This window comes from Brachyhypopomus gauderio, unplaced genomic scaffold (genome assembly GCF_052324685.1).
Source record: "Brachyhypopomus gauderio isolate BG-103 unplaced genomic scaffold, BGAUD_0.2 sc66, whole genome shotgun sequence".
NCBI classification, from domain to species: Eukaryota; Metazoa; Chordata; class Actinopteri; order Gymnotiformes; family Hypopomidae; genus Brachyhypopomus; species Brachyhypopomus gauderio.
In genome coordinates this window covers 1,881,244-1,895,029 of record NW_027506887.1, presented here as the reverse complement: position 1 = coordinate 1,895,029, position 13,786 = coordinate 1,881,244, and the positions used below count along the sequence as shown (strand labels likewise).

At 47.4% G+C, this 13,786-nt stretch overlaps 1 protein-coding gene across 1 annotated transcript in view; it reads left to right on the top strand.

Annotated features, from left to right (window-relative positions):
• Window positions 1-9,964, top strand: part of rassf5 (Ras association domain family member 5) — a 33,365-nt gene extending 23,401 nt beyond the window's left edge. The window contains exons 3-6 of the mRNA XM_076989229.1: window positions 6,790-6,894; window positions 6,979-7,261; window positions 8,583-8,698; window positions 9,097-9,964. Coding sequence (XP_076845344.1) covers window positions 6,790-6,894; window positions 6,979-7,261; window positions 8,583-8,698; window positions 9,097-9,249 — 657 coding nt within the window. The 3' untranslated portion in view covers window positions 9,250-9,964. The remainder of the gene's footprint in view (window positions 1-6,789; window positions 6,895-6,978; window positions 7,262-8,582; window positions 8,699-9,096) is intronic.
• Window positions 9,965-13,786: the final 3,822 nt, after the last annotated feature.

Sequence of the window (13,786 nt, the reverse complement as noted above, 5' to 3'; positions counted from 1 at the left end):
GCACAGAACAGCAGGGCCTCCAGTCACACATCACACACGGCAGTGTTGCTAATGTGGTTTTTTTTTTTTTAAGATGTGCTAATCTCTGGAAATGATTCATAAAAATCCCTTTCCCCCGCCCTTGCTGACTGTAGGCTAATGCATGTTATAGGGTAGACAGAGACCGAGGAACTTTGGTGCAGTGGATGGATCGATAAACAATCTGCATAATTGGCACCAACAGCTTTTGCATTAGGTATCATAAAAGGGAATGACGTGTGTGTGTGTGTGTGTGTGTGTGTGTGTGTGTGTGTGTGTGTGTGTGTGTGTGTGTGTGTGTGTGTGAGATGGCATCTTGTTTGAGGCATTGCTCTTTGGTTTGTTGTGAGCTTGAGTTTGTGTACACCATCACAAAGGTCAAGGAGCTTTGCATGTACACAGGGCTGTGAAATCTACAACTGTGGAAAGAGGATTCCCCCCTCCCACAGCCTCCATCATGCAGAAATTAGAGGAAAGATGGAGAGATAGAGAGAGAGAGATGATATGATGATGGCTTGGATGTAATGCAGAGAGATGCATTTAATGACACTGAAGCATTTTATTCAATCTCTTTGTGTCCCCTGCAGCATCTTGGATATGAAAATTACAGCATGAAATATGTGGTGCCATCAGGCACTGCTTGACAAAAGGAAGTGAGCCAGTTACCCAGCCTGCACCCTGATATATATGAGCACCCGCCTGGTCATTCAGCTCCAGACCTTCCAGACTTCCCACGCCTGACACCCAGGGTCAGCGCTTCCACCTTAGGGTGGAGTAGCACCACCTCAAGCTTTTAGACCAGGGGTGCTCATTACGTCGATCGCGATCGACCGGTCGATCGCGAAGGAAGTGTCGGTCGATCGCGAAGGAATGTGCGTAGATCGCGTCACATAAAATAGTAGTAGATGGATCGCACATCTGCACTGACGGTTGTAGCCAATCTGCAATCCACTCAACAAATTACGTTCGCCACCCCCCCCCCCCCCGCTCAACATATTACGTTCGCCGCCACCCCCCCCCCCCACCCCCCCCGCTCAACAAATTACGTTCGCCGCCACCCCGGTAGATCTTTCTGACTTGGTCATCTTATAAGTAGCTCACAAGCTGAAAACTGTGGGCACCCCTGTTTTAGACCGTCCCATTCTTCATAGCCATTGTGCTGTATGAGGCGAAGTGTAAAACGCACGTAGTGTGGAATGTTGAAATATTATCATATTTGTATATATATAAATATATGAATGTTCTGAGCCAGGTCCGTCCAGCTCCTCTGCAGGCCCTTTTACTGCAAACCCTGTTCAGCATGTCCAGCCCAGTTACCTTAAAGTCTCTTAACCATCAGCTGAAGATTTGCATTAGCCTTTAATTTACCTTAAAGGTCATTTCCTCAGGGTGCGGTCAGGTGCAGGGATGGACGTCCATGTGGTCTCGGTAGTATGCAGTCTAAGAGAGCAGTTAACATCTCATTTACATATTTTATATCTAATGCAATGACCATTGCACCAAAATGTAGATGTGGGTTCCAGCCAATGCTGCCTCTGTTAACGTAGCACAGTGCTATGGGAGCAGGTCTCTGCCGGTGCTCATCACCTGGGGGCTGGTCGGGTGTGCGCTGTCAGTCACCTCGGCTTCGGGAGCGATTGAGGATCAGGTCTGAGCGACCTCTACACGGCCCCGGTCGACCGCCGAGGGCATCGTGTTACCTAATTAACCTGAGAGGCCTCAGGTCAGCTGACGACACCGAGATGCCCCGTGCGATAGCGTAGGCCGGCCCCTCCCCGTGCTGGCTTGCTCCGTGAGCTGATCTTCGGCCTGATAGTGGGTGCCCTTTTGCATGCGGTACAGCAGGACTTCAGGACTTCTAGACCCAGGCCTGGTTCAGGACTTCTAGACCCAGGCCTGGTTCAGGACCCAGGCCTGGTTCAGGACCAAGGCTGTGGCCTTGGATGTGAGGACTGAGTCTGAACGTGACCGCACAATGAAAGATGATTCCAAATAGGGGTGCGGTTGTTAAACCGTCTGGAGTACCCTCATGGTCACGTCAAGGACATTTTTTCCTGCCTATGTACTTTTTTTTTTCGGAAGTTTACATGCAGTCTGTTATTTTTGTTACCACAGGGCAATTGGGCTCATTAGCAGGAACAAGACAGTGTGGGTTCCACGAAGCGTCCTGTGTCTTCTTGGAGAGTACTCATTTGCTTTGTCATGACAGCTGTTTAGACCAACAAATTGAGCAACGTAGTTCAACCTGAACTTTGAATTCATTTTATATTAAATTTAAGATCCCAATAACCTTTGTGAGATTTTTGAATTCATGAAAATAGAGCTGCCCTGCCTTGTCTAGAATAAACCAAAAGACTAAAATCAGGACGTTGGCGTCCTTGGCTAGCCACAGAGCCATTTCAACAACAGGTTTCCACACAGCCATTTTTCACCTGCTGCACAGAGGCAGCTTTGCATGCACAGGAAACTGTGGTGGTGTGACACGGTGCTCCGTCTGCAGAGAGCACAGCTATGAGTGCAAGAGACAGAGCTGATCATATGTGGAGCATTTCAGGACTTTAAGCAAGCGTTTAACCGTCACCCTTCCTGGGAAAAGAAGTGAATTGAAGCATGGTTAAGGTCTATATAAGGAAGCGCTCGCAGAGACGGAAAGATTAGTGATAGCAGTATCGCAGGCTGTGGTGATCTTATGTTCTGCTGTGCCAAGGCTGTGATGATGCAGTATTGAAGGTTACGACCCTCCACAGAGCTCAATGAGTTTCACGCCCAAAAATAAACATAGAAAGAACGATTTTTGAAATCTTGATTTTGCCATAGTGACAAGACTCCTCTCTGTGAGGCAATGTGAGTGACTTGAGGTGTGTGTGTGTGTGAGTGATGTGGGTCACCTCCTGTTGAGATGCCAGATACTATAAGCAAGAGAGAAATGTATGAAGCAAGAAGATATTTCACACAGTACCCACTGATTTCACCTTCACACCCACCCACACATCCACCCACCCACACATCCACCCACCCACACATCCACCCACCCACACATCCACCCACCCACACATCCACCCACTCACACATCCACCCACCCACACATCCACCCACCCACACATCCACCCACTCACACATCCACCCACCCACACATCCACCCACTCACACATCCACCCACCCACACATCCACCCACTCACACATCCACCCACTCACACACAGCTATTCCTGGTCATAGGTTGGTGCTCTTCTACCACATGGTCTCCCATCAACTTACTCAGCCACACGTTTGCTGATATGCTCGCATTGCACTCTTCAGTATACGTGGATCTTTATTGCAATTGAGATGTAAAGATCTCTTTTGTAGCTGGGAGGCTTGCAGAATTGAAAATGAGGTAGCAAAGCCCATTCTCACACATTTTCATGCTCAGGATAGAACAGATTACCACATTGTGTGTGTGTGTGTGTGTGTGTGTGTGTGTGTGTGTGTGTGTGTGTGTGTGTGTGTGTGTGTGTGTGTGTGTGTGTGTGTGTGTGTGTGTGTGAGAGAGAGAAAGAGTTTATGTATAAACCACTCAACCAATCTTTATGCTTCCAACAGTACCACTTTTTTCAAGCAACACTGTCCAAATCCTAACCATAGAAAATACAGTCCTAAAAACGGGTCAGCTTTGCCTAGCTTTTGGTGCTGGAGAGCTTGACTGCCCCAGGCCGGGCCGTAATAACCTGTTGAAAGCAGGCGTGGTACAGTAGGGCTGGATCCCAGCCCCGCAGCTGCCCTGATGTAAGCTCGTCCCCTAACCCCACCTGTCCTGCTGCGCACCACTTTAATGTCAGAACGAGGCCGCTCAAAAGGCCGAGACGAAGGGGCCACCCAGCCGACCTATTGTTCTGAACTCCAGCACTTTCTCAGCTCGTGCGGGCTGCAGGAAGGGCGTGGGGGTGTGGGGTGGATATATTTAGGTGTAGCCACTCCTCACAAACGCAGGAATTCCTGCGGGGATCGTGGGAATGTGTGAATGAGATGCGCGGCCGAGGGGAGGAAGGAAGAGGATGGTGCACGATATCCAAACTCTGGCGTCTGTGATCCGTGAGGGATGAGAAGGACATCGCTGTTCCAGTTCACCTGCTGGACTGCACAGCCCAGGTGGTGCTGGGATAAAGAGCAGGCGGAGTGTGCCGTGTAGCGCGGGTCGTTGGGGTCGGTCTGGAGCTGATGAAAATGCACATGGAAAAGTTGAGAAAGCTTTGAGAAGCGGGAGCTTCCAGCCAGACAGCTCGTGCTTTGGATTTGCAGATGAGATTTTCATGCTGTTTAGATATGGCAGTGTCACATTTAAGCCCCGGTCCCGTCCACAGATGTTCTACATTATGCAGTGTGCACAAGGGCACAGGCCACCGCACATTTCCTGTGTAGACCTTCAGTCTGTCAGAACGGTACACCAGGATACCTGTCTGGTAGCAAAGATCAAGGCTTCACACTCCAGCTGTACCCACTGCTGAGTTTAGAGCACGATTGGCCTGCTACACTTAATTCAGTCATATCCATTATCTCTCAGCGCACTCTCTCTCTGTCTAGCTCTGTCTCTCTCTCTCTGCGTGTTTGTGTGAGAGCGCCCCTGCGTGTCCCTGCACACGTGTGTGTGTGTGCGTGTGCGTGTGTGCATGCTTCTCTCTGCTCAGCGAGGCAAAACATGCTGCTTTGATGCCCCGAGGATCACCATGAATAAATGATCCTGCTTCTGTCCTGCTAATTCTTTTCCTCGTCCGACGGAAAAAGGAAACGCACTTTGCGTACAGTGCAGTGAAACCAGCAGCTAAAAATACCCCAGTCATCATCCGTGTTGCTATGGCTTTTTTTCCTCCCTCCAATATCACTGATCTTCAGAGCCCACTCAGAACGCCCCCTCAAAACGCCTCGCTCTGCAAGAGGAGTTTTTAAAAATCCTGCCATATTTTCCGTCCCCTCCACCTGCATTTTTTGACGCAAACGGGCGTTATGTAACGGTCTTAATGGAACAGTCTTTACAGAACGTTTCAGGGGCGAGGGAAATCCGAGAACAGAGACAGTGAGCAGGGAGGAGACAGAATGTAAGGCAGGAGAAACGGAGGGAGAGATCTCATATGCTGAAGCCCACTTTCTGTTAGCTGGACTGAATAAAGGAGCAAGGTAATGGAACATTGCCCTATCTAAGTAAAACGCTGGCACTGCATAAGGGGAGGAGACCCATCTGTTACTGAGTGAGCACTGCATCTTTACCTCCCTTATGTATACATGTATATATACTTAAGTCTGTCTTCAGAGGCTTAAGTACACACTCCACAAGTGTGTACACAGGTCTGTCCATTTGTGCTCATTCATATTGGACCACACATGAATATTGAATGGAGAATCATGAACGTCATTGCAGACAAATAGATCTGTGGGTATAGCTGCTTATCAGTTATGGCCACTCATACACGAGCAGAGATGCCTGAGTAGAGACCACTGAATAGGCACACACACAGAGCTGTGCTGTCTAGATCAATAGAAGCAGCTTACGTGCTTGTCGTTGATCAGTCAGTGAAATTGCTGTCTGTGCGGCTTTCGTGTTTAGCTGGGCTGTCCGACCCCCCCACCCACCCACCCTCCTCCACCCATTAAAGCTAATGCTGCCTCAGCACTGTGGAGAAACAATCCTTGTTACAGTTAGAGTCTGCCGTAAATGTAGCGTGGACATTTTTAGTTCAGTATTGGGATAGATCTTTCCTGAGAACACATAACGGCCGTTTAAAGGTGCCATTTGTAATAACGGCGTTTAAAGGTGCTGTTTGTAATAACAGGTGTTTAAAGGTGCCGTTTATCAGAAACCCCAAATGGCAACTTTAAACAGCTGTTATTACAGTCAACTCCAGCATAGTGCTCGCATCTCTCAGTGATGTTAACACAGCCCTGTAGGGAAAGTCATCTGCAGTGTTTGATTGTAAAAGTGAACATAATGGTCAAACCTCTTATTACACTGCAGAGAATCACGGCCATTTTTGCCATTGAACTGGCCATCGAGCTGCTCTGCGCAGTCACTGTCTGCTTTTCATTGTCGGACAAGGGAAGACAGTTTGAGCTCTGGACTCCAAGAGAATGTCTTAATTACTGGTCTTGTGCCAAGTTGTCAGTTTAATTAATACCTAAAGGGTTTATGTTTGTCAAACTGGACACATATATACACAGATCTAATTCAACACTTTTTTTGGCATTTGAGTAGCAAAAGAACATCACCTCAGGAACTTGGCAAGCTTCCTCAGAACACAGGAGGATCACACTCGGGCACATGCCAGACTAGAAAAGGTGCTTCTGTGTAACCCGAGGCAGCGTCTGCAGATCTGCTGAACGAGGCTTTCTGCGTTCACGTGCTCCTGTTGTGAGTTGAAGCACACCTGACCTCCACAGTGACGCGCACAATGGTGTCACTCGTTCTGTCTGCTGTGTAGAAGAGTTTCCAACTAAGCAACATTACAAGGCTGGTACACAGATCCTCATCCATATACCTAACGAGCAAACAAAGGATGAGGTTTCCTGAGGAGACAAAGATGAAACAGAAACCTCTTCTGGGCAGCACCTGAGGGTCAATGCAAGAAATGGAGACGCGGATTAAATTTACCCTATAAGCATTAGAGGCATTTTGGTGGTGCATATGATTTGTGAAATACTGTAAATCATTAACCTGTGTGTGTGTGTGTGTGTGTGTGTGTGTGTGTGTGTGTGTGTGTGTGTGTGTGTGTGTGTGTGTGTGTGTGTGTGTGTGTCTTTCCAGATCACCAGTGATGAGGATGAGAGTCCAAAATCCCTCACTGAGGAGGAGGTGAAGGCCAAGCTAGAGGAGTACAACTCAAAAGTGTCTGAAAATGGAATGAACTTGGTGAGTTTCTTCTCTTTCACTGGACAGCACGTGACAAAAATCACCACCGTCTTTAGAACCTCAGAACTCCCTGTTCTCTTGCAGGCTGAGAACAGCACGTACACTGGATTCATTAAGGTCCACCTGAAGCTTCGCCGGCCGGTGACCGTGCTGCCCCAGGACGGGAATGACTCGGCGTGCGGTGAGGCGGCTGAGGGGCGGGACAGGCGCACGTCCTTCTACCTGCCCAGTGACACCGTCAAGCAGCTTCACGTGAGCAGCTGCACCACAGTCACCGAGGTGATCCAGGGCCTGCTCAAGAAGTACATGGTGGAGGACAACCCGTGCAAGTTCGCCCTCTACCGGCAGACACACCGTGATGGCCAGGGTGAGTGTAAGGGGTGGTGTGTGTGTGTGTGTGTGTGTGTGTGTGTGTGTAAGGGGGTAGTCTGGGTGTGATTGAGGATGTGTGTGTGTTTTTGTGTGTGTAAGGTGTGATTGAGGGTGTGTGTGGGGTGTGTGTAAGGTGGTGTGTGTGTGTGCGTGTGTGCATGCGTGTAAGGGGGTAGTCTGGGTGTGTGTGGGTGTGTGTAAGGGGGTAGTCTGCGTGTGACTGAGGATGTGTGTGTGTGTAAGGGGGTAGTCTGGGTGTGACTGAGGATGTGTGTGTGTGTAAGGGGGTAGTCTGGGTGTGACTGAGGATGTGTGTGTGTGTAAGGGGGTAGTCTGGGTGTGACTGAGGATGTGTGTGTGTGTGTAAAGGGGTAGTCTGGGTGTGACTGAGGATGTGTGTGTAAGGGGGTAGTCTGGGTGTGATTGAGGATGTGTGTGTGTTTTTGTGTGTGTAAGGTGTGATTGAGGGTGTGTGCGCGCACGTGTGTGTGTGCGCGCACGTGTGTGTGTGTGTTTAAGTGGTTGTGTGTGTGTGTGTGTGTGTGTGTGTGTGTGTGTGTGTGTGTGTGTGTGTGGTGTGTGTGTGTAGGGGGTAGAGGATGTGTGTGTGTGTGTGTGTGTGTGTGTGTCTGTGTAGGGGGTAGCCTGTGTGTGACTGAGGATGTGTGTGTGTGTGTGTAAGGGGGTAGTCTGGGTGTGATTGAGGATGTGTGTGTGTTTTTGTGTGTGTAAGGTGTGATTGAGGGTGTGTGCGCGCACGTGTGTGTGTGTGCGCGCACGTGTGTGTGTGTGTGTTTAAGTGGTAGTGTGTGTGTGTGTGTGTGTCTGTGTAGGGGGTAGAGGATGTGTGTGTGTGTGTGTGTGTGTTTGTGTGTCTGTGTAGGGGGTAGCCTGTGTGTGACTGAGGATGTGTGTGTGTGTAAGGGGGTAGTCTGGGTGTGATTGAGGATGTGTGTGTGTAAGGTGTGATTGAGGGTGTGTGTTTAAGGTGGTAGTGTGTGTGTGTGTGTGTGTGTGTGTGTGTGTGTGTGTGTGTGTGTGTGTGTGTGTGTCTGTGTAAGGGGGTAGACTGTGTGTGACTGAGGGTGCTTGTGCATGTGTGGTCTGGGTGCTCATTTTGTAATTCTATTGGTAACACTATTGACTCCTGTATGGATTAATACACAGAGTTGGCAAGGAAAATATTATGTATTTAGCACCATAAAGGGAGTGGAAATAAAACTGTGTCTGATGTGCCTTTTAATTTAGCCTGCAAAAAATACTCTAACTCTAAAATACTCTAATATGCTAACGTAGCCGTTTTCTGCTCGTGTCAGATCTCTTCCAGAAGCTTCCGGGCTCCGAGCACCCTCTGGTCCTGCGTCTGCTGGCAGGTCCCGACCCAGAGAACCTCTCCTTTGTGCTGAGGGAAAACGAGACGGGAGAAGTGGAGGTGGGTTGTTCAGTGGCTCCACACCATCACCTGCAGCCTGAAGCCATGCACACATGAGCAGTCTATAAAACATGAATGTGAACGAAATTCTGACAAATACTGTGACCTGGGCTTTAACCCTTTGACATGGGTTGTTATTAAAGTCAGCGTTATGTTTTTTAAGGTATATCGTAATTACTCATTTCATTTCTTTCTTAATTTCTTAGTCTTCACAAACTGAAAAGCTTTAATGAGTCTCTCTCTTCACCCCCCCCCCTCTCTCTTTCTCACTATCTCTCTCTCTCTCTCTCTCTCTCTCTCTCTCTCTCTCTCTCTCTCTCTCTCTCTCTCTCTCTCTCTCTCTCTCTCTCTCTCTCTCTCTCTCTCTCTTTCTCTCACACACACACACATACACACAGTGGCATGCATTCTCTGTGCCTGAGCTGCAGAACTTTCTGGCCATCCTGGAGAAAGAAGAGAGGGAGCGTCTGAAGCTGGTGAAACAGCGCTACCTGGCATACAGAGAGAAGCTCCAGGAGGCTCTGCAGGAGGTCCAGAGCAAGCCCGGCTAGTCTGGGCCCACACCCTGTTCCTCAGCCCATCGCGCCCAGCAAGGGGCCACCCAGGAATCCCCACACGGACTCCTGGAAACTCCTCAACGACCCCCTCAAACCCTCCACTCAGGACACCCCAACACAACCTGTTTACCCCCACCCCCCCTCCCCTTGAGAAAGGACCAGGCACAGGTGTGTTTGGTGTGTTTGTTGTGGTTGGGATGTTAACAGGACATGGGCGATCCAAACGTGGGCCTCTCGGGAGACGAGTGGCACCCTGTGACGGGGTCTGAGAGAGGGTTTCTGACTCGTGTGGTTTGGATCTTTGAGAAGGGATTTGTTGTTCATTCGTTCATTTGATTGAAATGAAGACTCCAGTCTGTCCGTCGTTTCGTTCTGATACCACTGCTGCTGTCGCTGCTGCTGTACTACTGTAATTGTGACCTCTGGATTCACCACTAGCGTCACATGCGTCTGGGCTCACGGCCAGCAACACATGCGTGTCTTTTGTCTGGGATACCTTTGCTGAGGAGAGACTGAAAGGTCGTGGTGCCACTACAGACAAACAAAGAAAAGGCATCTGTGACCGTAGACTTGAAGAAAACGTAAAGTTAAATCCAGGACAAACACAGATCACGTGCTGGTTTGGCTAATTGTAAAAAAAAAAAAATCAATGCTTTGTCTTTTTTCGCTCACTCCTGGGAACATCTTGGCTAATGCCGTTGTGAACAATGCACTGTATTCAGTCCACGAGCTTCTCACCCTCTTGTGTAAATCAATATGTCATTTGCTAGTAACTTCCACAGTTACGTTTCCACGCCACTCAAATCAATAACTACTCATCCTACTGGAAACAATCTGGTATTCGGTAGCCAAGAGTGCACTCTGACAAACAGATATGATCACTGTATACCATCCATTCTACATGCATGTATGCATTTAAAGGCTGGGATTCCTTCCCAGTGGTCTGTGCTAAGATGAGCATGTCCTGAAGCAGACATCTTGAATTGCACCCTACAGAAATGTGAAATGGTTAAGTGTTCATGACTGTTACAAAGAGCATTGTGAGACTGACGAGTGAAGGAGGAAGCGAGCGTTCCACCTTCTGTGGTGCAACGCGAAAGTGTGCAAAAGCGGCAATCTCAGCACTCACATGGAGCCTCTCTTCCGTCAGCCTGAAGTCGAACGCAGGGGTAGTTGCAGTTCCACAGGTCTGAGGGCAGAGCCTTAATGACACACCCGAAGTCTCATTCACAGACGATTTCACAGTAGGACCACCTTCTTACAGATAAGTTTGACATTTAGCACCCAAAAGCATTTAATGTAGAAAACATTAGCACACGGTATATAGTCTGATCTAAGATCTGTGGTTCCACTGTGAGAGAATTGTGAACTCAGGCTCATGTGGGTAAATACAGACAGTCACTTCATAAGCCTAAAACATCATAAAGGAAATTACACCAAAGGAAATTGGGACATATAGCCCTTTTCACTTAAGTAGGGGATATGTCTAATCATGTAAATGATGTGCTGCAGAGCTGAGTCTTCTATCACTCATGCACCAACATACACCACTAGATGGGGCACTAGAATACATAGGAACCCCATGCTGAGGGTACGACACGATTTGTGTTCCCCCTTTAATTCTGTTTTGGAAAATATATGTATTGTTAAAATGTATTTTAACAAAAGGATTTGTGTTGCTTTAATGTATGTGCACTTCTTGAGCACTGGGCAGCACACAAAGAGTGTGTGTGTGTGTGTGTGTGTGTGTGTGTGTGTGTGTGTGTGTGTGTGTGTGTGTGTGTGTGTGTGTGTGTTCGTACAGTCTGCAACACTGAAGAAATATCATCACCATGGTTATGCTCATTGTAATTTTTTTGGGTGCACAAAAATCCAGTGGCTGAGATGTGAAGAATTGCACAGTGTGACGATGGTGGTATGTGAGCTTTGGCCTGTTTCCTCCCTCCTAAACCCCTGCAGAAGCACCTTCAGGCTTGATAGTACCCAGAACCTCTGTGAACACATTGATGTTCTGGTATCACAGCATCACATCCAGAGCCAGGACTGGGGAGCAGCAATCAATTTGACGTGGAACGCTGTTGAGCTTTTTGTTACTCTGTACAACCTCCTGTGTTGAATCAGCTAAAACAAGCATCTCAAGCATAAGCGTTCGTTTAACCCGGCCCCTTATTAATGGGTTGCGCCAAGTGGGCGGGGGTGAGCCTTGGAAATGTGCTGAGGCTAATTCTTCTTTACGGCCAGGTAGCTGCGGGCAGTGCCTTTAACCTGGACGTAGCCTAGCCTGAATGTGAGTGTATGTGTTCATCTGCTCCAGCAGAGCCACACGCCAAGAAAGAAGAAACAAAAGCTGAACATGGGCCCAGTGCTTTCAACATGGCAGACCTCTCAAGTCCCTGTGGGACTCTGAGGGTTAATGTTGGGGTGTGTGTGTGTGTGTGTGTGTGTGTGTGTGTGTGTGTGTGTGTGTGTGTTAATTTAATAAATTTTATGATTCACTTTTCTCAGTGTGAAAACTCGGGAGTTCTAGACAAATCAACGCTGTCTGGCAATCTTTTCTTTTAAGAAATTCTGTATAGCATCTATAAAGCTGTAAAATATACTGAAGAATTAAATAAAAGGTCATCCTTTCATGTGTCTTTTTATTATTTTTTTTATCCACTAAGTCAGGAAAAAATCCAAATCCTATTAATGATGGTGGCTGGCAGAAGCTGGGACGTAGTGAGAGTGATGTGGCTCGGCAGGGTCTAGCGGAGGCAGTTTGGGGATTGGGCAGAGCTAGTCTGAAGAGGTCATGAAATTGATGTGGTAGGCGGAGCTAGGCTCCACAGGTCATTAGAGTGACATGACTGGGTGGAGCTGTGGCAGAATATGTAATGAGGGTGTTGTGCCTGGGTAGAAGAGCAAAACCTGGTGGTAGGTGGCGAATTCTGGCAAATTCTGATTTAACTGCTCAGAAGGGAAGTGAATGCTGACAATCACAACTTTATACCATGCAAAGATTGCTGAAAGCATAGTTTATGAACCATTTCTATACATTTATTCTTAATAAGAACACACGTAGGCATACCAATAGCAAAAAAGGCATCTAAATATGTCAAGTAGGAGAAAATATTTTGCTTTTTAATTTGTGTTTACATAGGTGCAGATTTTCTTGTTATAGTGTAATTACATCGCAATGTTAAAAAAAAAACGTGTCGCATTAATAAATACTCTAGGCCCCCTTTCCTAAAAGCATAGCTGAGTTAATGTATTAAGATCATCATAAAAGAGTGTTCAGTATAATATTTGGTCTAAATTAAAATAATATTTGGGTGACGATGGTTTTGGGGAACCCTGCCTACTGTAGATCACTAATCCAGATTACATGAGTAGGTACCAAATACAACCAGCAGGGGGAACCTCTAACCTACAAAAAGTGGCTGCTGGACTTTTCTACATCTAGCGCCATGGAACTTTGTTATATATTATAGCAATTCTTAGTTTATTTGGAAAATTTAAACCTAGCCTGATACGAGAATATTACATGAAATCACGTACTAGCCATCATTTTATTTTAGCTGTTCTCTTTTTATATATAGTATACTTCAAGGTAAGGATTATCCTTCACGTGTAATCCCTGAAGGTCATGTTCGCCTTAAATTATGATTATTCTAAAAACTGCATGCAGCAACACCTTGACCATTGTCATTACTACAGACCAAGTCAATTTCTACTGCGAATTAGCCTACATATTGCATATGTTAACAGATGCGAGACATATACACACGTAGGCTTCTTGGCAGCCGCAACAGCCACCAGTTGTGAGCGTCTGTCATAGCGCCCAAGACCAAATACAGCATTTACCTCTCACGAGCTCCGAAGCTGCCAAGGGGTCAACGCGAAAATAGTGTCAATATGTTATTTACAGGACTAAATATAGAGAAAGGCCCCTTCTTCCTCAGTTAGACTGCTGAGAATAGCCTCTACTACAACCCCGCTTTGCATTGCCCGATTTAGCACAACATACCCCAGTGCAGCGCATCATCGTCTGCTACTGCCCTACAGAGCGAGGTTGATCAGCACTGGAGTCATATTCATGTTCAACACAAGACACATGTTATGGGGCAGGCACAGTTTGCTGTCTTGTGTGCTGTCTCGGTTTCCTCTGTGATATAAGCCGTGAGATTTGCTCCCTACCTAGGCGAGCAGCCATATAATTTTCCACAGGGGTCAAACTTTTTTTATAACTGCAGTACAAATGTAAACTGTACAAACTGTTAGTTGGAGGGAGAGAACATGGGAGAGAAAAACAAGTGGGGTTTCGCCTCTTAAAAGTTTTGGCTTTGAAACTCAAACTGTCTTGGTCAGCTTTTGTTAGACTGAAGGAGCCATATTGGCTCTTTGGAAAGCTAGTTGCATCTTTGACCAATCAGAAGTTCACCCTTCGGACAAAAACATTCCACGAGACTGAGCCAGCATGGCGCTGAGTATAGGCCACGCCCTGGGTCACGCCCTTGTAGGCCTTCCCCCCTTACTTTGTTGATGACGCTCC